Here is a 23075-nt window from a genome sequence, read left to right on the forward strand (position 1 = left end):
GTTTGTTCGTACTGACTCGGTCGCCTCGTTATTTCTTCACTTCTTACCATTGTTGAGATGTATCATAACTATCATCCATCGGCTTATCATGACATCCGAGGCCCGAAACCCGTGATTTGCTGTGACTTTTTTCAAACCATGTATGACCATGGAATAAGACTTAAAGCACTTTAATCTTTACGAGTTTGTTTCAATTCATTTCCAATTTTAGCTACTGTTGTGCTAGACAGAACATGTACATGTCGTTGATTTTCATCCAATTTTCATAATTTTGGTTGATGATCTTTAAGCCGAGGCTTTCCCACTGTAATACTCTGACTCGGCAACTAATTGCAACCATCAGCAACCAACATTGTACTGGACTCAGGGCCTCCATACAATTCAATATCAAGAGATCTCATCATGAGGCCATTATCTATACTCAACCGCCAGTGCGGTCCTATCTTTCATAGAGCCCATGCCACAAATTCATCCTCATCTATAATCTCATCACTCAAAGCCCACCCACCAAAGATAATAGCAGACTATTTGACTCCAATGCCCTCTCATCTCCTCACAACCACAATTAACGACCTTCTATATCCTTTACCCACGGAGTCAAAAATATCATCGCCTCCTTGCGCCCTTCCTCAAGGCCATCATCTTGTCTACTTCCCCATCCAATTGCCCCCCTCGCGTCTCATTCCTGATGGCGCAGATCCTGATCATTCACCTGGCCCGCCTTATACGCGGCGTGTATGGGCAGGCGGTGAGGTTATCTTCAGAGGAGATGAGATGAAACTCGACGCGAGACCGGCGATCTGCAAGGAAAAGATTGAGGATGTTACCTTGAGAGGCAAAGAGGGCGAGGAGAAGGTGTTTGTTGATGTGTGGAGGAAATATGGAACTGGTCACGAGATTGAGGGGAGAACAGAGTGGGATATCGAAGAGAGGAGGACGTTGGTATTTATGAGGGACGAAGAAGGGTCTGCCTCATCACCTTCACGTTTGCTCAAGTGTAAGGTTTCATACCAAGCTCCAGGATCATCATTACTGACACCAATCTCAGACCCTCAACCACCAAGTTACTCAATCTCGCTCACACCTTCACCAATACACCTATTCCACTTCTCAGCGCTCTCATTCAACGCCCATTCTATTCACTTCGATCCTCAGTTCGCGCGAGAAGTTGACGGTCATCGAGCACTTCTGGTCCATGGCCCGTTCACTCTTGCTCTGATGCTTCGCGTCCTCAACGATCAAATCGGTGCTGGTGTAGCCGTCCACAGGTTCAGCTACAGGAACTACGCGCCTTTGTACGTCAATGAGCGCATGAGCATCAATATCCGCAAGGTGTCGAAAGAAGACGGCGCTGAAGGACGATGGGATGTTTGGATTGAGGGGCCAGAAGGAGGAATGGCTGTCAAGGGAACAGCAGATGTTGCCAGCAAATAACGACGAATTTGATATGATATTTTGATTTGCCATAGATGATATGACTGGATACAAGAAAATGCCAACATGCTACAATATGATTGTCTAACCGAAAGACTGACATGGACTAAACGCCCTAGATGACACCGCTCTATCCTCCATTATCCTAATTTTCGTTCCTTTCCTATTGATAGATAACACAAGAGTTATTCTGCCTAAAATGCGACAGAACCCCTTATCTGTACACACATCATACACGTTTCTACCCATCAATACATCTAATCGGCCCATCCGAACACCTCGCCAAGGGACAAGGTGTTACTACGCAGGCCAGTCAGAGTGACGAGAATAGTCACCAGATCAAGAACGAGTAGGACAGTGCTCGCAAGCATGAAGCGAGGGCTGAAGACGCGGTAGAGCATCAGGTGACGACGCAGCCAGCCAGCCCAGCTCATAGTAGCCAGGGCTTCAACGGCATAGTAGATGATGAAGACGCCAATGCCGCGGGTGGCTGTCTCTAAAACTCCCTTCTGCTTGGGACCGACCTTCCACAGAGCGAGTAGTGGTACAGACGCAGCAGCGATGATCTGGCCCGCAAAGCTGTTAAGAATAACCACGATGGGGGTCCAAGGGTAGCGGATGCTAAAGAGAGGGATAAAAGCGCTATCCCACTGAATGCTGGACAATACAGCCTGGTGGCCAGTCTTGAAATAGTAGAAGTTTCCGAGTACAGCAAGCATGATGGGCCCGATGGGGCTGGTCTTGAGCTCGTTGAGATCCAAAAGCTCAGCCAGGGTAAGAATCTGCCAGAACATAAGAGCAAGGGCACCACCGCCCATGGGCTTCGAAAGGAGGAAGCATCCCAAAAGAAGGTTAAGCGGGAGCAACAAGTAGCGAGCACCAATAGCGTTACCATATCCAATAATAGTAACAACAGGTCGACCGCCAGCTCCAGCGGATTGAAGGAGGGAGACGCAGGGAGGCGCCCAAACAAAAGCAGTGCTTCCGGCAATGAAGGCGAGAGCGAGGACAATCTGGGCTAGATAAACTCCGATGGTCTTGGGGGTTCCTTCGGCGAGACGTCCCTCGAGCCAGCCGCCATTGTCAGCGGCATCGATAACCCAGTACAAGGCTGACAAAAACAGGCCTCCACGGATGACATAGCCAATCCAAGTTGGGGCAAGACCCTCATACGACCTGCTTGTGACGAGGAACGATTTGATAATAGCTGGAAGAATAAGGCACACGGCAAAAGGAATGGCAAGCTGCCAAATTGCAGAGGTTGAAGAGGTCGAAGAGGCGTAGTACGTAGAAGTGCAGTAGGGCATCTGCTCCTCGCGACAAAGCTTGGAATACGAGGCGAGACGGCCAAGAATGATGAAGGCAACAGAGTGGTAAATGCCCAGATATCTCTCCCGTCGAGCCTCAATGCGGAATGCAGAGACGGCACTGGCCACACCAAAAGTGGTAATAAAGAAGAGAAGAATCGAATCTTCCCAGATAGTGTAGGAGTTGGAAGCAAATCCGATCGATTGGCTAACAGTGAAGATTACAGCCAACCAACCCCAGAAAGTCGAAGGGAAGACATTGAGAATAGTCCTACCTGCATCATGCAGGGAAGAGCTGAGACCAACCATGAAGAGCACCGCAACGAGAGCAGCAAGGCCCTCGATAGGCTGCTGGCGATACAGGCCTACACCCGTAAGAACAGAGACAGTAAAGAGAATCTTGGGGTCCCAAAGGCCCTTGAGAATCTGCTTGTGCAAGACTTCCGCGGTCTCAGGCTCGTTCTCCTTGAAAGCCATGAGTTCCAACTTCTTCTCGGCATAGTCAAGCTCGGCGTCATTCATAATAACGTACTCATCTTCCTCCTCTCGAGAAGAGTACATCAAGAGCAAGACGAGACCAACGCCAAAGACAACAATACCCATGATCATACGAGAAACATCGAAACGTGCCCAGAGGTCCTTGCAGACAGACAGAGTAGTGTCCTGGAACTTGGTGAAGGCAACGTAAGCATCGCGATCATTCTTGGCAATGGCGCGAGCAGCCTCCCAAAGAGCAGCGGGAGACTCGGCTCCTTCGCCCTGAGTCAGGCCTCGAGCCTTGTGGTAAGATGCCTGGTATCTCTCAATCCCAGCTGCAGCAACACGCGAAACAGCGTTGAGGTTACGCCAGTCGTTGCCCTTAGTACCAGCAAACGCCTCCTCAATTGGTCCTCCCAGGTTATTGAAGGGAATAGGAATACCAAGAAGCAGCGCGAGGGTAGGAACAAGATCAATCTGGTTCACCGGTCGAACCTTGGCGTTAGGGGGAGGAATAGCAAAGTCGGAAGAGGTTCTGCCGAAGAAGGGCTTCTTTGAGTACATCCAGAGAGCAGCCTCAACTTCGTCGTCGCTCTCACCACCGTGATCACCCTTGCTGTCCATACCGTGATCTCCCATAACAATAAGAAGTGTCTTGTCATCAATGCTCTCGACAAGCTTGCGGATAAACTCGTCCATCTGGCGAAGCTTGGCTCCCATAGCAGGGTGATCAGGTCCGTATCGGTGGCCAGCATGATCAACACCAAGACAATGTCCAATAAGGAGATCCCATTCGCCCTTTCGCTCCTTGTTCAATAGCGGGAAGATGTTGTCAATAACGCCATTATCAACAGTGTGAAGATCCCAGACGTTGAAGCTGTCATAGGCCTTGCTAATATTAGGCTCGAAGTAACCAGGGAAGAGAGACCACCATGTATCGTCGCCAAGGTGAGCAATCTTCTTGCCAGCGTCCTTCAGCTGCATCAACAAGTTGTCCTCCTCGATAGCCGCGCCAGCAAAGTTGCTTCCAACATCAACAAAAGTAGGCAATGTTCCCGTCGTGAGACCCTTGAGTCTCTGCATCGTCGCGGTCGGAGGATCAGCGATAAAAGGGCGAAGGAAGGCATTCTGGGGCGACTTGACGGCTGTCTCGTAGAGGTAGGGGAAAGCATTGTGGAAGTGCTGAGCTTGCGCCGGATCTTCGGGAACAGTAAAGTCGTATCGAAGCGCGTCAATTAGAACGACAACGGCTCTGTCGAACGATTTAGGGTGCCAGCAACCGCGATCGACATTCAATGAGCCCTTGGTGTTCTCAATTGGAGGCAGTGTGCAGTTCGACTTGTCCTCCAGCACTAGCCGTGTCAGCAAGAAACCGCTTGTAAAGAGCCAGATGCCGAGCGCGTGGATAGCTAGCAAGACGACCCAAAAGGCAGCAGTCCACCGCCAGCGCTTCTCATATGTCTTCTGCCGTCTCTTGTCGAGCGCCTCGCGTCGTCGCTCCAGAACCTCTACGTTCTCTTCGGCGGGAGGGAGTCCGAATTTTGCATTAGCAGCTTGTTCAGCACGAGCTCTTTCAGCTTTAGCCCATTGTTCCGCAATCTTTTGATGTTCAGTTTGGGGAGGCTGCTGCTGAGCCTTGGGCTTAGCCTTTGGCTTTTGTGGCATCTTGAGTGTTCGTAGTTGGAGTTAGGGAACGTAATCGCTATCGAAGAGGAGGAATTGAGGCCAGGTTCAGGGCCATTGAGATGCCAGAACGGCGCAAGATTGATTAAACAAAAAGAAGAAGGAAAAAGGAAAGAAGAAAAGATTAAATGACGATAGTGGTCTCCGCTGTGAGGGACTTGAATGTTTAGCAGAAGAGCTGTCGACCCTGGTGGATTGTTCAGTGGAGCTCTAATGGAGGAGAGTGGAGTCATTAGAATTGGATACTGACGAGGGACCGGAGCTTCAACACCAAGCTCAGTGTAAGCCAATCATAACAGGTTCTTTACGGTCGGTCCAAGTATGTCACTTAAATACAATGGCTTCACAGTAAATACACATCACACCAAGTTCATTAAGATACACACTTTAACTGTATGAGAGAAGCGCAATTCTGAATTCATTATCGTCAATCCTTTGTGGATCCCTTCAAACTCTAGTAATAAGAAAGTTGCCATATATCAAGTTATCATTCTCAAGCCAATCAATTCGTTCGTTGGCATCAGTATCGTCCTCCAAGTCTATCTGCAAACATTGAAATCGACGTGACGTGACGTTACTAAATTCACAAATCTCCCTCCAGAACGCCGCCCATGCTAGGATCCCGTCCCACGATGCATATCTTTTCACCAGCCAATCGCCCACCTGTCAGCTTGAAGTCGACAGGCAAACGAGAGACATCAAACTCTGAATCCTCGGCCTTTCAGTCAAACATGTCTACATTGGTAGTGGCAGGTGGCTCAGCAGTAGGTCCGCTTGCACGTCTCCTTTCGAGTCGTCGCCGTTGTCGTCGATTTTCTGCTGCGGCCGATCCGTCAACTGGCCCTTCCCCAGCAGGTCCAGGGGGCGAGGTGTTGACAGATGGAGTGATACCACTCCAAGTGCCATGGCTCTCAGCCAAACTAGACACTGTTTGGCCAAACTGGGCTGAGGCGCCTGGCAGTAGCGACGCTGGCGTTTGTGCCTGTGTTGGTTGTCCGGAGTAATACGCGGAGTCTTTGCCTCGTCGTTTTTGCTTCGCAAAGGAAGGGTTCGGGGGGGACAGAGGCGGCATGGCATCCTCCTCTTCAGCTCTTCGCTCGGCAGCCGTCTCAGCTCGCTTTTGGCTGGAGTCTCTTCGGTAACGTCGGCGGTACGAGGGAGACTCGAGTCCAGAGATGCTGCTAGCAGAGTCTCTTCGGCCCCGTGCTGCCTTTGCTTCCTCCTCTGTAAGTCGTCGGAGGGTCACGTTCCTGTCTTTATCATCATGTACCTTCATCTTGACACTGACACTGGCTGGGGATGCATAGCGTTCGTAACGCGAATCTTCCTCGCCTGGGGCAAGTCTTGATGTATCTCGGTCACCGGGCCGGCCTTGACGGGACCGCTGAGCCCGAGATCCTGGGGATATTCCTGAGGCCGTGGTTTCAGTGGGTGCCAGGATACCGTGGGGATCAGGTGGCATCGCAGGCATTGAGACATGCTCACTGCTGCGTCTCGAGTGGTTTCCTGCACGGCCGGCCACGGGTGGGAGATTTGATTGTGGGGGTAAAGTGCTCATTTCAGTAGGTGGGACGTAGTTACCTCGTGCAGGCCGGGGCTCAATGGTCGATTCCGACATCTCGGTTGATAAAAGCGTGTCCGTGGGAGGGTAGCCTGTTTGTCGACGTTCGATGGGCCGACGGCTGTCTCGTCTCGTGGGAGAGCCGTGTCCGTCGCCGCCGGTAAACCTGGACAATGAGGTACCGGATCTCAAGTCCTCTTCATCACGTAAGCGTTGCTCTTCCTTTGCTGCCCTCCTGTCCGCCATCTTCTTCGCAAACCATCCGAAACCAAGGCCACCTAGCAGTCCTTTCGCAAAACCACCACCAGACTTCTCAGGCTGTGGTCGTCGAGAAGGACTGACATAGGAAGAATAGTCTGACTCTTCGAAGAAGCTGCGACCTGAATTTGGCGGGTATCGTTTGCCTCGAGGGGTGACAGATGGAGGAGGGGAGCTCAGAGCAGTCTCGGTATAACTTCCATCAGCGGCGCTCCGCATTTGCGACATTGCAGGAGGTGGCGGACGATTTCCAGAGGGGGGGAGTAACGAAGTACGCGTGATATCGGGCTCTCTCCTATTATTGGGTGTAACATCGCTGGTAAAATCAGTCCTGGTAAAGTCAGTCATAGTTGGAGCGCTCGCGGTTGCGCGGTGGCGCCTGGGTGTTTCAGTCGATACTGCAGAATACTCTGAGTAGTCTTCATCGCGTGAGCGATCCTTTTTGGAGAACAGTTTTCCAAGTCCCAGGACGGCCAAGAACTTTGCGATTCCACCTCCGGCTCCAGCTCCGCTATTGTCCTTCCGCGTTACATCGGAATACTTTTCCCCGGTATGTCCAGTGAGGTAGCTAGCTGATCCGGTCCTAGATGGGAGAACTTCTGGTCTTTGGCTGCGATCAAAGGAAGGGGATCGACTTCGGACTCGACTGCCATTGTCTTGGTTCTTATTCTTGTTTCGTCCTCTGGCCAGGGCTGCGAGTCCACCGAGTGCGATAAATGGGCCTAGCCACTTGGCTTTGCTCTTAGGAGGCTCCGATTTGTACTCTGAGAAATATTCAGACTCTGTGTATCGAGTGCGTGTATCTTCTGTTGGCGCCAACTCAGACCGCATTTCTGAGCGTGCTCCACCCATATAGTAGTCCCGGTGAGAAGCAGACCGCCAACTCAAGATGAAGTACAAAATAAAAAGAAAGAACATCCAGACAGCGTAGAGAATGAACAGGTAGAGTGGCGAGCCGTACAAGGTGAGTCCCAGGGGAACCTGAGTAATGCCTAAAAGGGCAATCGCTCGACCGAACCATTGGTGAATCATGATGCGCAAAGAGACGGACTTGGCCACCCTTCGCACGATCCAACCGCCCATAAGCTGAACTAGGAATAGAGTAAATATGGCGACGCCAATCCCATGATGTGGGTTCGTCAAGCTTCGTTCCGGGCCGACTGCAAAGTAGCCCAGGATAAAGAGAGGCACCAGTAACAAGCCGGAAAAGACATTGAGCTGACCATGGTATTTGATGGCCCAGCCAGGACGCCTTGAATAGAATCTGGCTGTCATGACAGAGAAGGGGATGAGAAAGAGGAATATTATTGTTCCCAAAACGGCATGTGCTAGTACAAGACCATGATATTGTGTAAGTGTAGAAAATCTGTTTCCCATGCCTATCGCCTAGTGTTAGTCGAATACAATGCTTGAACTCGAAGACGGGCTTGAATACCATTGTAACGCATGGTTTCATGATTGAGACCCTGTAAATTGGGGAGTAGAAATGTATTCTTGTCGAAGTCCCACGTTCCATCTCCCACGACTTGGGTGTTGGAATCATAACTCACTGCACCAGGTGCAGAGAGTTCATCGGTTGCCGGCGCCATGATGGCGACGACAGTAAGGAAAGTTGTGTTTCAGGCGAGATCGGGATGTCTCGCGCGGTGAAGTTTAGAGGTATTTTTGGATCCTCGTAGCGTTTGGCGTGGTTCTTGTCTCGAGATCGGAATGAAGGAATGTTGTTGATGACCTCGAAGGCGATGTCGGATGTCTTAGGCTAAGAGTTCTAGCACAAACATCTTGCCTAAGGATCGCTGTAGTCGTAAAATCGAAGAACCAGAGGCAAAAACAAGAATTACCTAGAGGTTTGTGTAGGTGAAAAGAAGCTACAAAAAGAGGTAAGTACGCAAGCCAAGCTTGAAGACTTGAGTCGTTCCGTTTGGGAGGGAACTCTTCTCGTCACTCACCGTTGCCAGTTGCTAAGGTAGGGATGGTTGGTGGGGAAACCGCGGCGCAAGCTAAGGCTAGCCAACGCATCCCATCATCATCTGTACCTGCCAGGTTTGGAGTATTTCGAATGTATTTGTGGGTCAGGATACGTATTGCCCGATAGTGGGGCCGTCAGCGGTGAAGAAACGGCGGCCCGTTGAGTTTGTAGACGGGAGGCTTCATCAATAGCATTGTATTGGATGTGACGAGTACCTGTTCTATTCAATCTTTTTGACTGGTATGAACTAAACTAAGTTATGGTGCACAAATTAAGGCAGTACCCTAAAGTTAATTCAATCTGAGAAAAACCTCGATCCGGGTTTGCTTTCTAAACATTTAGTCCCTCTCGGTACTCAAGTATGACTCGCCTCGTTCTTCACCGTCTCTGTGCTCGATCAGAGAACCCACATAGTATTTCTCAAAACTGCAATGTGCTTCGGCTCCGATTTGACACTTGTCAAGCTTTTCATCATGAGGCTGTTTGAACCACTAGGAGTTCGCAGCCTGATGCAATACGCCCCAGGCCGTGCGCTGTTACGACATGTCGGCCCAAGTTCCGTATGATCCGTTGCGATGGTACCTGAAAAATGCAGTCTAGGTTCCCATGATCTTGGGATGATGCTACATATTACGCAGTGCTCAACTTACTGAGAAGTCAAAGCTTTGGTTACCTGAGAGATGTAAAATCTGAAGTCTATGCTATTGTGCTGCCGGGATCTACAAGGTCATGCAGCTAAGCTGCCACAGAGTCGCACCAAAGATCTCTCCACAGACAAATGCACCATTTATGCAGCCAAGAAATGCACAAATCGTTCCTTTCTTTCGTCCTTCACTAATGAAAGCCAGCTGATTAGTGAAACAAGTTCTTATGAAACCGTCCTTTGATGCTTCTCCACCATTTCCTCCAACATGGCAACATGGGTTGTCAAAGGGTTGAGACGAAATGTGCCAACAAAGGAAAGAAATGCTCCAGAATTTCTGTAAGTTTGGAATCTTGTGTTGAATTCACAAGCCTTTCTCTTGTGATTATGAGTCCCAGTCCTTGGAATCTAGAGTTTGAAGAGAGGATCCCTTAGGGCTACCTATAAACTCGCAAGAGGTCTATTGTGTTTCCTCAGCGTGTATTACACCCATGTAATATCGTTTATTTAAGACTGAATCCTGATCCTACGAACCAGCTTACGGGCACAGCCACAGAGCATCAAATGATAGTGGTGTGCTCTGAAAGCATGAACAATTCCCCTTGTTATGTTACTAACATGTGTTTCACTCGAACGAAATGGCCTACAAGTGAAGAAATGTCCTAACATCAAATTCTATTCTTCACTCTCTAACTAACTTCTGCGTAGTTTGAGATACGGACATCTGCCTTTATCACCGCCGCTGCGGTCCTTACTACGTCTGTTAATGCATGGCTTCCTAATACTGAACCTCATGCCTTGAACGAGCGTGACAATGAAACCTTTGTATACCCTCTTCGAACAGAGCCGAACAACAAAAGGTGGCTTCCAGCGACCAAAAAGATCCGGGGAGTAAACCTCGGGTCTCTTTTCATCTATGAGCCCTGGATCGATAGCCAAGAATGGGCCAACACAGGTTGTGAGGGGGAAAAGTCCGACTTTGACTGTGTCATGAACAAAGGACAAGATATTACGGACAAAAACTTTCAAGCTCATTGGAAACGCTGGATTAATCAAACCGATCTCGACGAGATGTTGAGCTATGGCCTGAATACTATTCGTGTGCCTCTAGGGTATTGGCTAAAGGAAGACCTGGTTGATGATTCAGAGCACTTCCCCAAGGTACATGACAATATCATTTCTTGATATGCTGTAGCTAACATTTGGAGGGTGGTTTGGAATACTTGACTCAACTCTGTGGTTGGGCAAGCGATCGAGGCTTCTACATCATTCTCTCAACAAGTTCATAGCATATGCTAACTGTAAAAATAGCCTACACGGTGTCCCGGGTGCTCAAGAATCAAACCAGCCCTTTACGGGTCAATATGCTCCGACAGTTGGGTTCTATAGTGACTATAACTATGGGCGCGCGATCGAATGGCTCGAGTGGATGACCGACATAATCCACACCAAGAAAGAGTATCGCAATGTTGGCATGCTTGGGTTAGTCAATGAGCCGCTGAACTGGGACAAGGCCGTTGATTCGTTGCGAAAGACCTATTATCCCAAGGCCTGCAGTGTACTTACTATCTGATCATCGACATAATATGATACTAACGATCCATAGGCAATTCGCAAGGTCGAGGACAAGCTCAAGGTTACCAGCAACAACCGCCTTCATATCCATATGATGGGTTCTCTATGGGGCAGCGGAAAGCCAACCGAGTTCCTCAGGGACACCTCATTCACGGCTTTCGACGACCATCGATACCTCAAGTGGGATACGAGTGTTGAAGCTTCCCATGGCGCGTACATCAAGAAATCTTGTTCCGATGATCGCAACACTGACGGCCCCACGATTGTTGGCGAATGGTCACTAGCTGTGCCCGATGATGTTGAGAAGACTGATGCTTGGAATCCTCAGACTCAGAAGGAGTTTTACACCAAGTGGTTCTCTGCTCAGGTGCATGCATATGAAGAGAATACTCTTGGATGGGTCTTTTGGACTTGGGAGGCTAGTCTTGGTGATGACTATCGCTGGTCTTATAGAGGTGAGCTCCGATTTCCAAAACGTACGACACGATCACTGATAGTAGTAGATGCGGCGAGAGCTGGCGTGATTCCCAAAGACCTCGACTCCCTTCCCAGTGTTTGTTGACGAACTACATCTTGTGAACTTTAGGAAACACGATACAAGAACTTATTGATGCTATTTATTAATATTTATTGCACTTTTTATCTAAAGCCCGATTAAACCATCGCTATATAAGACTGAATTGACCTTGTGACGATATACCGATAAAACTTGTGTTCCAGTACAGACGTAATTACCTCCTCAATACTAGAACCAGCCATGATGCCAGTCGGTATCCAGCAATGATTGAAATCATAATGCCAACATTTCGTCCCATATGTCCGTTCGAATATCCATACTGGTTCAACACAGCCTGTCCGTCGATCATACACTGGTCCGCCAGGGTTGACTGATACATGCAACGGCATCCATCACCACAGCTATACACTCGATCCGCAAACTCATTGACCATCATACCCTCAAACACATACTTCTGGTAATCCCAGTAGTGGAAGACGTATTTGTAGAAGACATTAAGGATAGTTGGAGGAACCATGAAGCCACCAACAGACATCCACAGACCATTCGCAAAGGCCACCAGTGCGAGGGAGATGACGAAGCTAGGAAATAGGGATGTCATAAAGACAACAAGTGACTCTGCAGCGAGTAGATCGAGGAACAGCCACAGAACCCAGGTGAAAAAGGCCTTTGCAGTTGGCTGGAAGTTGGAAAGCCAGTATGAGATGACCGAGAATAGAATAGAAATAAGAAACAGGTAAGGAACGCCGATGAAGAAGTTGGATATAATAAGTTCCGCTGCTCCGTAAAGGCCATTGTGGTGTTCTTTGACGTATTGAAGCCTGTCCTCAATGAAAGCAGGGACATAAGCTACTGCCATGAAACTCATAAAGGCTGAGCCAAAAAAGATAGCGTTGATGAATGGCTGGATAGACTCTTGTGCAGGATCGAGTCTCACCCAGACAGTGCCCATCATGATAGCGAGACCAAGATACATAGCGATACGAATGCCGTAGGCTACGACATCTCGATAACTCTTGATGAAGCTTCGATGGAGGAGAGTCATAGTAAGACTAAACATGCTAGGCCTCTTCTCAATTGTATCGATGTTCCAGTCACCACCCGAAGATTCGGCAGACTTGATTGCAGTGTTGACTTCACTGGCATGTCGTGAGTTTTGCCACGCGGCTTGAAGTGTTTCCAAGTCTCGTGATGCCTCGCCTCTATCCTGGGCGAAATCAATGTTGACCAGCTCAAGAAGATGCTCGGCAGGGTTGACATATTGAGGTAGCGGTGATCCAACTTCGGCATAGTATGCCGCAACACTGTTTACAGGTCCGAAGTAATGGGTCTTTCCACCAGAGAGGAGGAGCAACTTGTCGAACAAGTTGAAGGTCGAAGTGGATGGTTGATGGATAGAGCAGATGACGATAAGGTTGTTGCGCTCGGCCACGTCGCGAAGATATTTAACAACTTCTAAACTGGCAGCTGAGTCGAGACCACTCGTAGGTTCATCGAGGAAGAGAAGCTTGGGACTAGTGATGAGTTGACTCGCAACACCGACTCGACGTTTCTGACCACCTGAGATACCCTTGCGAATGGGCGTTCCAATAAGAGTGTTGGCTTGTTCGACTAGACCGAAAGACTCAAGGAGGTTGTTGATGCGGACGATTCGTTCTTTCTTAGACAAAGAGCTATCCAAGGTCAGATACTATCTGGAAGCTGAGCATACAAGATGCTTACCTCGAGCTGGCGAGCCGCGATGAGAACTCGAGGGTTTCTCGAACAGTTAACGAGCCAATGAGAGCATCTTCCTGTTCAACGAAGCACGAAACTTCTCTGAACTCGGCAAGTGATAAATGGCTTCCGTTGATGTTGACTTCTGCTTCAACACTGCTTGCATTCGTTGGACGGCGTGCTAGTACGTTAAGAAGTGTTGTTTTTCCGCAACCTGAAGGACCCATAAGGGCGCAAATCTCGCCTGTAAATTCATTAGCTTGGTATCACTGAAGAATGGCGGTCACCACAAACCTGCTTCGACTATCCCTTCGACACTATCAACAATTGCCTTGGGCTGTTTTGTCTCTCTGTCTTTGACTGTTACAGTGACGTTGCGCCAAGTGAAATTCTTGATTGTGGTGTTGAGAAGATGCTTCTCTGCGACAGGGCGTTGCTCTGAGTCCATGCTGTTGTCCAAGTCGGATAACTTACGGACTGTCATTTTGATGGCTTCACGATTAAGTAGTGGAGATAAAGGGGGTTAGAGAGCACCAGTGAATGTAGCAATTGAGTGTTTCAGTGATGTCAAGAAAAGACAATTTGCACCTTGGGTTTTTATATATGAGAAAACACTGCAGTCACCAGGAGAAATCAATTTAAGAGGACAGAAGAGAGACTGTCTCATCTTTCGGCGTCTTGGCTATAGCCCGTGTCATCCACCAATTTTCAGCTGAAGCAAAAGGTGCGCGGCTGGTAAAATTTGATTGCTTACTCAAACTCCGCCACTACCATTTTGGGACTTTGAGCTGACGAATGTGTCACTGCTTTTATTGCTCTACAGCCTGTTAAAGCTGAACATGTCTCCGAATGGAAGCGGACGATAAACAAGAAGCAGAGGAGGAATGCCGATATCCGAGATCCGGCTCATCTCTCATATCTAGATTCTCTGTATGTATAGTGACCAACTGCCGGATTATCAGGTAATCGCAAGCTTGCAGGTGGTGGGTGAAACTGGACCCATATGCATGTAAGCAATCTCGGGGTCTAGATTATTTCTTTTCGTATTACCCATGCATGTGAATTCAGCTTCTGAGTAAGATTTTACCCAGTTCCTGAATCCGTCCCGACTTGTTGGCTCCTTCATGTGATTGGCTCGTGATAGCATAATTCCCGAGTAATAGGGCTGAGTCTCGACCAGGGTCGCCGACGAGCCGAAGACTCGACATCGCCGAGGGCCGTTTTAAACAGCGACGGCAAGAATATAAAGCTTATTCTTGATCTACATTAGAAATCCCGTGTCTTTGATATCTGAGAGTCAAGCCGACTTATCCGGCCTTCCTCCTCTTCAACTCAGCATTCTCACGTCACAGAGATATCGTACAAATAGATGCCATGCCGGAAATAACATGTATCCTCAAATTTCTAAATAGGGCTACAATACTCTGTACATAATTAACAGTCTAACTACTTCTCATCACACATGTACTTCTTTGCATCTGTGCATCTTGTCCATTGCAACAAAGCATCAAAGTCTCTCTGCTCGAAGCCACCAGCCAAAACGCCATGCTTTAAATCAAGTTTCAAGCACAATTCTTTCTTGGAAGCCCTGTAGTGTTTAATTCCATTGCTTGTTCTCAGGATCGGTCCAATGACCCATCATACCAGGCACAACCTGCATATCCTCAAACTCGTGAATCATAGCGTCGTCCGCCGCAATCCTATCCATCGCTTCATCATGAGTCATACTGATCCAAAACTGGGGCAATACCCTATGCTGCTTCTTGACCTGGTAGATGCTTCGAGCCATGCTCTTCACAGAACTACTCTCTCGCTCTGAAGCGCTCCATACTAAAGACATTCGTGAGAGGGCACCAATGTTGAGGCGGAGCACCTGGCGTAAATTGTTCTCGGTATCGGGTGTAAATATAGCCCATCTGTTGAGGTGAATTATAGATGACATTGTAACCACGTAACTGAAGAAGTGACTGTGAGAAAGTAGCGAGACACGATGGGTGACAAGCTTGCTGATCTCTGTTGCGGCTTGTATTATGTTCTTCGTATGATTGTTGAAATCGTCTCTTGACGACACAGAATCATATTGGTCGGCTTGGTTGTTTGACTGGCTCAATATTGAGTTCAGCTGTGAGTATGGTTGATGAAGCAGAATCGAGGTAGCATGGGTTATCATGTGAGCTTGAAAGAGCATCTCATCAAAATGGCCATATTGCCGTAAAGCGTCTGCCTTTGACTTGGGTAAGCTGACTCGCCAACTCGTCAACATCGTCTGAATATTTCTGAGGCTTTCGTCGTCGGGTCCAGAAACGGGAGGGATTCTCAAGAGCCGTCCGAGGTTTTGAGTCGCTTGTATTCGATACGCGAAAGATGAAAACTCCTGGCTTGTACCGGAGAAGTCACTCTCATTCATATCCCTGAGATACATTGGCTCGGGAATGTCCTATACAGGCAATCGTGTCAGAGAGATTCTACCGTATGAAGAAATTAATATCTTACACCAGACAGATATTCGTATTCCTCGCAAGGCAAGGCAACATCAGAAGCTACATCGAACAGCAAAAAGTTCGTACTTCGATGGACTCCAGCGATTAGCCCGTCCACAATGAAAAGCTCCCACCACGTCCGCCTCCAGCTCTCTTCCATCATTGGAATACCTCTCCCGTAAGTAGTCGCATATGATCTCGTATTGAGACCAATATCCACAGAAATTCTCTCGAGTCCAGATAATATTTGTCGAGCTTGGTCCTGTTGGCCTTGTCCATCCAACCCGATCAGAAGGAGTAACAAAGCCTGTACAAGGAACCCGTCCTTTCGACGACGCGGTTCGTATATAAGTTGATGAGCTTCCTGGAAGAAACGGCCCCGCTCTGAACATGCTGGAATATGTAATGAGCCAATCCAGCGCATTACAGCGAGTACGGGCATCACAGAACTCTCGTGAGAGATCATCAGAAGTGACTCCTTCGGGAACACAAAAGGATGCGCGGCATGGAAATGGTTGTAAAACGAGTCTATACAGCGTTCGGGTAGAGTCAGTGCAGGGACATGCGTCACGACATGTTCATGCTGTGGACTCGTGAACAAGTTGAACATATCAGTTGATGTATCTGCTGGATCGTAAGGCCCGAAGAAAGACATATCGCTCTCCATGCTGTTGCTAGCATCCAAGGCAGGGTCGAGGAAAGGTGTCGATAATGGCGATTTAAACATGTCGTCGCCCATATTAGGACTCAAAAATAAGGATGAGCCCAGTGAAGCAGAACGTTCTGGTCTTGATGTCACTGAGCTTTCGCCACTGCGTGTTCTTGTTCGAGCTGGAGATACGCCATGTTTCTTGCCAGGCTTTTGAACGGTGTTTCTGCGAGGGCCTTTGTAGCCTCGTCTTGAAGCAACATAGACACAGTCAGAGCCAGAACTAAGGCAGCGAGAACAAGGATTTACACCATCGCACTTCAAATGTCTGCCCCTCTGAGAGAGAAATGATGTTAACAGCGGCTCTACCTCAATCCAAGAGACAGTACTTACACAAGCCAAACAAGCAGCTGGGACAGAAGTAACGCTCATACGACTACTCTCAGCCGTTGTAGACGTTGATCCACAAGGTGAAGCCCTCCCATCGACACCAGAGCTGGGCGAATTTGAGTTGGAAGACAGTTCATCATTTCCCGAGTATGTATCTTCTCTATTTGAGTTCGAGATTGTCTGGTGGAATGAGATTCTGGAGTTCATTGTCGGGGAATACCACATGTACGATGTGTTCAGAGGGTCAGAATAGAATGAGTAAGGTTGGGGAGAGGGAAACGGCGAGGAGAACTCGGAATGAGTTCCAGAGAAAGTCTTCCTTCTTTCGTCCATTGATGAGTGCTTCTCGGAGGATTGCTAGTGGTTTCAAGAGGTGAATTCGAGTTTCGATATAAGCCAATAGTGGGTATTTCGAGATTGAGGCTTTGCCGGTAGTTGACTTAATGATGGGACTTAGTACAGGTGCTGACTGTGTCTTAGTCGAGTTCAGATCTTGAATGCCGCTTTCTAAATAAGGCGGCCGCTTGGCTCAGATCTATAAGTGAACCTTGCTAGGGCGCCAAAGACAATATCTCTGAAGGGCGCAAGTGATCCGAGGTGACGATGTTTGTTGAATAATCAACTCTCACTTGAGATGTCTGCTGGTATAGACTTGAGAGGGAAATGGAACCTGCGAAGAAGATGGAAGAAGATTAATAATACTTCGAAACGAATACGCTTCCGCATGGTCTGCCTGTTATAGATATTCTTCCTCAGGCACAGAACAACGTCATGTCACTGATGAACGAGCCGAATCTCCGAATGATTCGAAAGCAACCCTGGTACCATGTCCAAATAGGGCATTTAAGCGCCAGTCTCGATATCATCATGCTTCACTCGGAGGGCTATGTACGGAACCCGGCATTTCCATCTGGGCAAACGGTATACAGCCAAGCATCTTACAGGGACCATCTTCAGCCCTAGCACTGGCAAACAGCGGTAGTTTAGGGATCATGGAACAAGTAACTATTTGAGATTGGGGGTCATACTCCCTACTCCCTCCTCTTCATTCTGCCACTTGCATTATCCGCTTGCGTTACCATTGTATTCGGTTGTGCCGCACATGTTCAAAGATGACAGGGGTAGGCTTGGTCCGACCTCGAAATGCAGACAGAGACTCATGTCAGCCAGTAAGGTTAACCAAACTAGCGGACGCCCGCCCAAACTGTCGGTGCCACATTGTTGAAATGGTGCAAAGCTCTCTTAGCTGGCTATCTAGCCTCGCCTTGTGAAGCACAGTTTTAGAGGCTAGTTACAATTACTAAGTAAACCCGAGGCTTTAACATGGGACTAGATGATTATCTCCAGGAGCTTATAACGACTAACTTGCGGGCGTTATATTAGAGAGACGGAGCTACCAGCACAAGGGTGTGTCTAAGTGAATGGCAGCTCTGACATGGACCAATCAGATCAGTCAGCTCGTACAAGTTGATCCATTTCTATAAACGGCCATGCAGGTTTCATTGCTTCAGAATATTGAGTGAACAACACAAAGCAGCATGTCACTTGCTTCCCATCTAGACGATCCTCATCCCATTCCAGTACCGAGCATGATGCAGCATGTACGCCTTTGCCGCATCCCGACATTTTGGGCTTGGCATACTAGAAGGACAGGGATGAGAGGTATTTGCATTCTTTTCGTCTTGGCTTCGTGGCTGCGACATGTCTGTGGGTGTGAAGGCCGGCACTCATATGTCCCGGGCACACTGCCTCGATGTCAACTCTAGCAACTATATGCGAGTCTAACAATACTAGGAGGCTATCGTCGTGCTTATGGCTTCACCCAAGGTCTGATCCTTAAACCTTAGTTCTTAGCACCAAACATCATATCATTGCATAGCATCATAACTGGCTGGCTGAAGTGCTGCTATTACCCAAGCTTTTGCTAAGCTAATCTTGCATTCACCAGAGGTCATGGTGCAGCTTGTCAGGTGTGTGGGTATCCTCCCCAAGCCGTTACAAGGCACCGGAAATCGTGTCGGCAAGGTAATGCAACGCTGCGAGGTCCAGCTCTGCGGAAGTTCAAGGCCGCGGGAGTGGGAGTCAACTTAAGCCACGTTTTTACGCTTACCTGAGCCAGTAAGCCACGCAATTCCAGAACTAGCTTCGAAGATATCTAGACCAAAAGCAATGAATTGCGGCCCGCAAGCGGTGTTGCGGCATCTATTACGGACCGCGTACCCGGGATATTGGATGGCTTACTGAGAGCTGATGAGGATCAACTCCATAATTAGTAAGAATTAGAAGACGTTGACAAGACTTCCAAAAATACAATTGGTCTAACTTGACGCGGAATTTGAGAAATGGCGTCTTTATTTCCCGCAAGCTGACTCACAAGATGGTTAAAGCTGCCAACATCAACCTTAAAACAAACATCCATCATGTAGCGTAGCTTGGTGTTTAACATCTCGGAGAAGCCGTCTGCATGTAACATCCAGATCTACAACTACAATCCGAGTTAAATCCTAACGAATCATATTGTAGCTTCTGGTGACAGGATATTCCATATTGAGTTAAGCTTAAGACATGGGTTGAGAGAAGCTGAACATGAAGTGCTGTAGGCAACCGTTTACTCAAGTCCTGTAGGCGGTCTGCTTAACAATTTCCAACTCAGGTTCCAGAGTAATGTAACATGACTGGCCTCACAAACTTCGAGTCAGTTCTCAACTTCGCAAACTACCGGCGTTAAGAAGATCATGCATGAAGCGTAAATGGCAGTTGCTTAAGGACCCTGGTCTCGAAGGATTCATGTACATCCGATCCATGGCAATTCGGGTCCTCTCGGCATTTATACGCCCCTTACTCATGGTAACGGGGTTGCTTACACGACACGGCGTGCGTCGCTAATACGAAAAAGTGATCGACGAGATAGATAGACGAAGAGTGCACGAGTCAATTGCAGCCCTGTTGAAGGATCCGAACGAGTCGATAACTGTTGTAGGAGGAATGTCATTGGCCGCATTTACGGATTTCCATATTCGACATCAATTAGCATCCAAATCATCATCTCCGTTCTTGTCTTTCCCTTCTATCTCCGGGCTGCTAATCATAGCTCCCACCAATCATCACCTCATTCCGACCTCGCATGATCCCCCGCAGTGTCAAATAATTTTTAGCTCCTGAACCACCCAGTGACAAGAGGTCACTCTATCACATCCATCACAGCGAGTTCGTCGGCCGCCTCAGACCCTGCTCAGCCGCACAGCCTCTCTCCCAAGAGCCCTGAAATAAGCTGCAGTAGGGCGCGATGGACCCTGTATCCCTTGCCGGCTTGGCGCTGGGAGTTGCTTCCATCAGCCTCCAGGTCTACACTGGATGTATTCAAGGTAATTCTAGCTCATCGTAACCAGCATAACATGTGAAATTGACATCCATTAGGGATACAGCTTCTTGTTACGGCATTGGGCTATGAGGATGAGTGCAAATATCTCAATCTCCGTCTCAGGATGGAACAGCAGCGCCTGTTTTGCTGGAGTGAAGCTTCTGGCCTGCTTGACCTTGATGCCAAGAACCAAGACAAGGTTCTCAACTCAAACGTATTCAATCTTCACCGCCAGACTGTAATTGATCTGCTTGTCCAAATTCAGTGCCTCTTCAATGAGTTCACAGAGTACCAGCAGAAGCACAATAATCTCTCCGCGGTTGTGGATAAAGATGGTGTTTTGGATGCTCCGGAAAAGGATGCCAAGCTATCAAACTATCCTATGAGTGAAAAGAAGCGGAACTTCATCAAGAAAGCAATGGCTGGACTCAAGTCTAAATCATCAGAAAGCCTTACTAGGTTAAGGTGGACTTCATTTGACAAGCAAGGATTTGAAAAGTTGCTGGCCAAGTTTTCAGTTCTCAATGACAACATGACAAATATCCTCGATCACTCCTTACAGGTCGAGATTCGCAATACTGTACAGGACACCAACCGTGGAGTATTATTGCTCCATCACAAGATAGCCGATCTGAGTCATCTTGTGTTAGCTCTCAAGTCTCAGCTCGATGCAGGTTCCCGGGTTGGACCGTCGCAAATGTCCAAACTGGAAAGGGAGGCCAATGCCGACGCTCTGCGGCAATTGTCAAGATTAGCCAAGTTCAAGGCCTTCAATGAGACTATCGATCCCAAGTCAGATAGTCCAGCAGTCTTTGACGAAGCTGCTGCAAAGTTCCTCGATCTTGCAAAGCCGGGTCATCAGCGCAATCTATTCATCCCTCGATACCTCATAGAGCTAGACCCTGAGGTGGATGAATCAGATGCTCCACGGTGTGAGGCTTTCATGAAGACAGCAGAAGGCAAGAAGAAGGTTTGGATTGAGTGGAAGGACTATGACAATACAGATACCCAACCAGGTTCGCTATCAAAGACCGATATCATTGAGAGAGTCCGAAAACTTGCTGCTTTGCTGAACCATAGTCCCAAGCCCGAGGCCTTTCGCACTCCTCACTGTCTGGGGTTCTTCGATAAAGCTGATCCCAACATCCCCGAGGATGACGTTGATATTCTAGATCGAAGACTCGGCCTCATCTTCGAGCGGCCATCCGACGATAATCTACAGACCTCACTCCCACCTGTTTCGCTCCGTGAGCTTCTTCAAGACCCAAAGGTCCGCAAGCCTCGTGTTACAGAACGAGTATACTTGGCACACGCTATCAGCAATTGTCTCCTCTACCTTCATGCTGTACACTGGCTACACAAGGGTCTTCGCAGTCATAATGTGTTATTCTTCCGGACACGTGATGGCCACGTAGACTACCGCCAACCATGTCTCTCAGGCTTCGATTTTTCACGACCTGGGGGATCAGATGAGATGACTGATGCCCCAGGAGATGACGCAGAGCATGATCTATACCGACATCCCAACGCCCAATCAAACCGTCGGCGAGATAGAGAGCGTTCGAAGAAGAGCTTCGACATTTATAGCCTGGGTGTCATTCTGGTCGAATTAGCACATTGGCGGCCGGTTGAGGACGTGCTAAGTATCGATATACGGCGTGCGCGCGGGAGACCTGATGTTGTGCGTGGTGTTCGAGAGGCTCTACTAGAGGAAGACCGAGTCGCAGCATTAGGTGCTGACATGGGAGAGCGATTTGAAGATGCAACACGGAAGTGTTTGGCTGGAGGCAAGGATTTGGGACTAAATGATGGAGATGATGAGACACGAGATGAAGTTGCTGAAAAGTTATCTATGAAATTTTATGAGGACGTGGTAAAGCGATTGGAGGGCGTGGTCGTGTAGAGCGGGTATGGTTTAGGGACTCGCGTTTAGACTTGTCATGACTGAACGAAGCGATGAGAGAATGGCCGTAAATTAAATATTCGAACGAGGTATTATTTGAAGACAAAGCTATCAAAATCGTCGTATCATTAGCCAAAGATGGTATCCCTTTACATTGTCCTCCCAGTAAATCGTGCCTGAACGCCAGAGCTTTACTCTATGATATCCTTGCCCATTGAAATTGTTTAACAGCAGCAGTCTAGGCATTCGAAACAGCAAAGACCGGCGCAGATACCACAACAGATAGCCTTCAAGATGTTAGTAAATATTGCAGAGTCGAATGAAGAATTGGTTTTTCTTACACCACCGTCTTTGCCTCCTCGCATGCTCATTTCAGGCTGTTCCATTGTCATGGGTTGAACTGGGCGCTGTTGAAAACGGGTTAGTCAATCATGATTCACGATGTTTGAAATTCAATGCATGGCTGTCGTGTCTCGGCGATTGGGAAGACTTGGTAGAAGCCAAGCCGGAGGTTCGTGGGTGACATACCGGCTGTTCGGTGCTGGTTCGTTCGGTAGGGAACGCTGCGGGGGCCGGTTCGCGGGGCATTTGCATGGCCGAAGAAGTAGTAGAAGGCATATCGACTGTTGTAATCAAGAGTATACGACTGGATTGATTGGCGTATATAAGAATAGAGGTTTATAGACAAGCAGTTGATGTTCTATATCACGGTGGGTTGAAAAAAGAAGGATGAAAATCAGGCCAGGACAAAGAGCGCAACGTTGTTGTTATAAGGCTCTCGCTCTCAAGCAGCTGATTCTACAGGACAGGGTCCACGGTCCATTAGAGGCGGGCCCCATTGACTCAAACGAGGCGTCAGGATTTGGGGCTGACAGGATTAGCATTGGATTTTCCCTTCAACACGGCACATGGACTCATCCCCAACAATAACATGACCATGTCCATGTCCATGTCCATGGCCCTTCGGTGCCGTGACCTCCGGGCGAGGTCAGCCGGAGCCCACATGGGAGTCACTCTACTGAGGATTCGTCTACTGCAAGACATCATAATTCGGCAACTATCGACACCATCATGACTTGAGAGATACTACCCATTCACATCACAGATTCTGCACCTGTCAAGTACTGCATAAGTCTCCCACTTATGCGTGAC

General features: G+C 48.4%; 8 protein-coding genes across 11 annotated transcripts; 3 read left to right on the forward strand and 5 right to left on the reverse strand.

Moving 5' to 3' along the window:
• Positions 1 to 241: 241 nt before the first annotated feature.
• FOIG_05073 (uncharacterized protein) lies at positions 242 to 5095 on the reverse strand. Its single transcript, XM_031203460.1, has one exon. The coding sequence runs from the start codon at positions 4881 to 4883 to the stop codon at positions 1692 to 1694; it is 3192 nt and encodes a 1063-aa protein (XP_031067039.1). The 5' UTR covers positions 4884 to 5095; the 3' UTR covers positions 242 to 1691.
• On the forward strand, positions 538 to 1434 carry FOIG_05074 (mesaconyl-C4 CoA hydratase; the record flags this gene model as incomplete). The annotated part of the gene is made up of 2 exons (XM_031203461.1): positions 538 to 997; positions 1049 to 1434. 2 exons carry the CDS (start codon positions 538 to 540, stop codon positions 1432 to 1434), a joined length of 846 nt encoding a protein of 281 aa, XP_031067040.1.
• Positions 5096 to 5276: 181 nt separating the features above from the next.
• FOIG_05075 (uncharacterized protein) lies at positions 5277 to 8705 on the reverse strand. Of its 2 annotated transcripts, XM_031203463.1 has the most exons (3): positions 8156 to 8705; positions 6483 to 8099; positions 5277 to 6155 (listed from the first exon to the last, which is right to left on the reverse strand). In XM_031203463.1, exons 1-3 carry the CDS (start codon positions 8307 to 8309, stop codon positions 5623 to 5625), a joined length of 2304 nt encoding a protein of 767 aa, XP_031067042.1. In that variant the 5' UTR covers positions 8310 to 8705; the 3' UTR covers positions 5277 to 5622. The 2 variants fall into 2 exon arrangements, with proteins under 2 accessions (XP_031067042.1, XP_031067041.1); XM_031203462.1 differs by having other exon boundaries at positions 5277 to 8099.
• A 1191-nt stretch (positions 8706 to 9896) lies between these two features.
• FOIG_05076 (murein transglycosylase) lies at positions 9897 to 11469 on the forward strand (the record flags this gene model as incomplete). The annotated part of the gene is made up of 5 exons (XM_031203464.1): positions 9897 to 9905; positions 10041 to 10493; positions 10528 to 10890; positions 10939 to 11362; positions 11411 to 11469. 5 exons carry the CDS (start codon positions 9897 to 9899, stop codon positions 11467 to 11469), a joined length of 1308 nt encoding a protein of 435 aa, XP_031067043.1.
• Positions 11470 to 11516: 47 nt separating this feature from the next.
• FOIG_05077 (uncharacterized protein) lies at positions 11517 to 13771 on the reverse strand. The gene is made up of 3 exons (XM_031203465.1): positions 13435 to 13771; positions 13147 to 13384; positions 11517 to 13097 (listed from the first exon to the last, which is right to left on the reverse strand). The coding sequence occupies exons 1-3, from the start codon at positions 13622 to 13624 to the stop codon at positions 11639 to 11641; spliced, it is 1887 nt and encodes a 628-aa protein (XP_031067044.1). The 5' UTR covers positions 13625 to 13771; the 3' UTR covers positions 11517 to 11638.
• A 694-nt stretch (positions 13772 to 14465) lies between these two features.
• On the reverse strand, positions 14466 to 16866 carry FOIG_05078 (uncharacterized protein; the record flags this gene model as incomplete). Its single annotated transcript, XM_031203466.1, has 3 exons — positions 14466 to 15577; positions 15634 to 16605; positions 16663 to 16866. 3 exons carry the CDS (start codon positions 16864 to 16866, stop codon positions 14738 to 14740), a joined length of 2016 nt encoding a protein of 671 aa, XP_031067045.1. The 3' UTR covers positions 14466 to 14737.
• Positions 16867 to 19283: 2417 nt separating this feature from the next.
• FOIG_05079 (uncharacterized protein) lies at positions 19284 to 22705 on the forward strand. 2 transcript variants are annotated; one of them, XM_031203468.1, is made up of 3 exons: positions 19386 to 19506; positions 19556 to 20024; positions 20077 to 22104. In XM_031203468.1, the coding sequence occupies exons 2-3, from the start codon at positions 19946 to 19948 to the stop codon at positions 21921 to 21923; spliced, it is 1926 nt and encodes a 641-aa protein (XP_031067047.1). In that variant the 5' UTR covers positions 19386 to 19506; positions 19556 to 19945; the 3' UTR covers positions 21924 to 22104. The 2 variants fall into 2 exon arrangements, with proteins under 2 accessions (XP_031067046.1, XP_031067047.1); XM_031203467.1 differs by having other exon boundaries at positions 19284 to 20024; positions 20077 to 22705.
• FOIG_05080 (uncharacterized protein) lies at positions 19620 to 23054 on the reverse strand. Of its 2 annotated transcripts, XM_031203470.1 has the most exons (3): positions 22452 to 23054; positions 22265 to 22330; positions 19620 to 22210 (listed from the first exon to the last, which is right to left on the reverse strand). In XM_031203470.1, the coding sequence occupies exons 1-3, from the start codon at positions 22539 to 22541 to the stop codon at positions 22148 to 22150; spliced, it is 219 nt and encodes a 72-aa protein (XP_031067049.1). In that variant the 5' UTR covers positions 22542 to 23054; the 3' UTR covers positions 19620 to 22147. The 2 variants fall into 2 exon arrangements, with proteins under 2 accessions (XP_031067049.1, XP_031067048.1); XM_031203469.1 differs by having other exon boundaries at positions 20109 to 22330; positions 22452 to 22705.
• Positions 23055 to 23075: the final 21 nt, after the last annotated feature.

Source organism: Fusarium odoratissimum, assembly GCF_000260195.1.
Source record: "Fusarium odoratissimum NRRL 54006 unplaced genomic scaffold supercont1.6, whole genome shotgun sequence".
In the NCBI taxonomy this organism is placed as follows: Eukaryota; Fungi; Ascomycota; class Sordariomycetes; order Hypocreales; family Nectriaceae; genus Fusarium; species Fusarium odoratissimum.

Bases quoted from the DNA above. Each gene is read 5' to 3' on its own strand.
- FOIG_05073 (XM_031203460.1), bottom strand. From the start codon at position 4,883: ATGCCACAAAAGCCAAAGGCTAAGCCCAAGGCTCAGCAGCAGCCTCCC.
- FOIG_05075 (XM_031203462.1), bottom strand. From the start codon at position 8,309: ATGGCGCCGGCAACCGATGAACTCTCTGCACCTGGTGCAGTGAGTTAT. The intron at 8,100-8,155 runs GTATTCAAGCCC...ACTAGGCGATAG, and splicing joins TGAAACCATGCGTTACAATG to GCATGGGAAACAGATTTTCT.
- FOIG_05077 (XM_031203465.1), bottom strand. From the start codon at position 13,624: ATGACAGTCCGTAAGTTATCCGACTTGGACAACAGCATGGACTCAGAG. The intron at 13,385-13,434 runs GTTTGTGGTGAC...ATGAATTTACAG, and splicing joins CGAAGGGATAGTCGAAGCAG to GCGAGATTTGCGCCCTTATG. The intron at 13,098-13,146 runs GTAAGCATCTTG...GACCTTGGATAG, and splicing joins TCGCGGCTCGCCAGCTCGAG to CTCTTTGTCTAAGAAAGAAC.
- FOIG_05079 (XM_031203467.1), top strand. From the start codon at position 19,946: ATGGACCCTGTATCCCTTGCCGGCTTGGCGCTGGGAGTTGCTTCCATC. The intron at 20,025-20,076 runs GTAATTCTAGCT...GACATCCATTAG, and splicing joins CTACACTGGATGTATTCAAG to GGATACAGCTTCTTGTTACG.
- FOIG_05080 (XM_031203469.1), bottom strand. From the start codon at position 22,541: ATGCCTTCTACTACTTCTTCGGCCATGCAAATGCCCCGCGAACCGGCC. The intron at 22,331-22,451 runs GTATGTCACCCA...CGTTTTCAACAG, and splicing joins GAACCAGCACCGAACAGCCG to CGCCCAGTTCAACCCATGAC.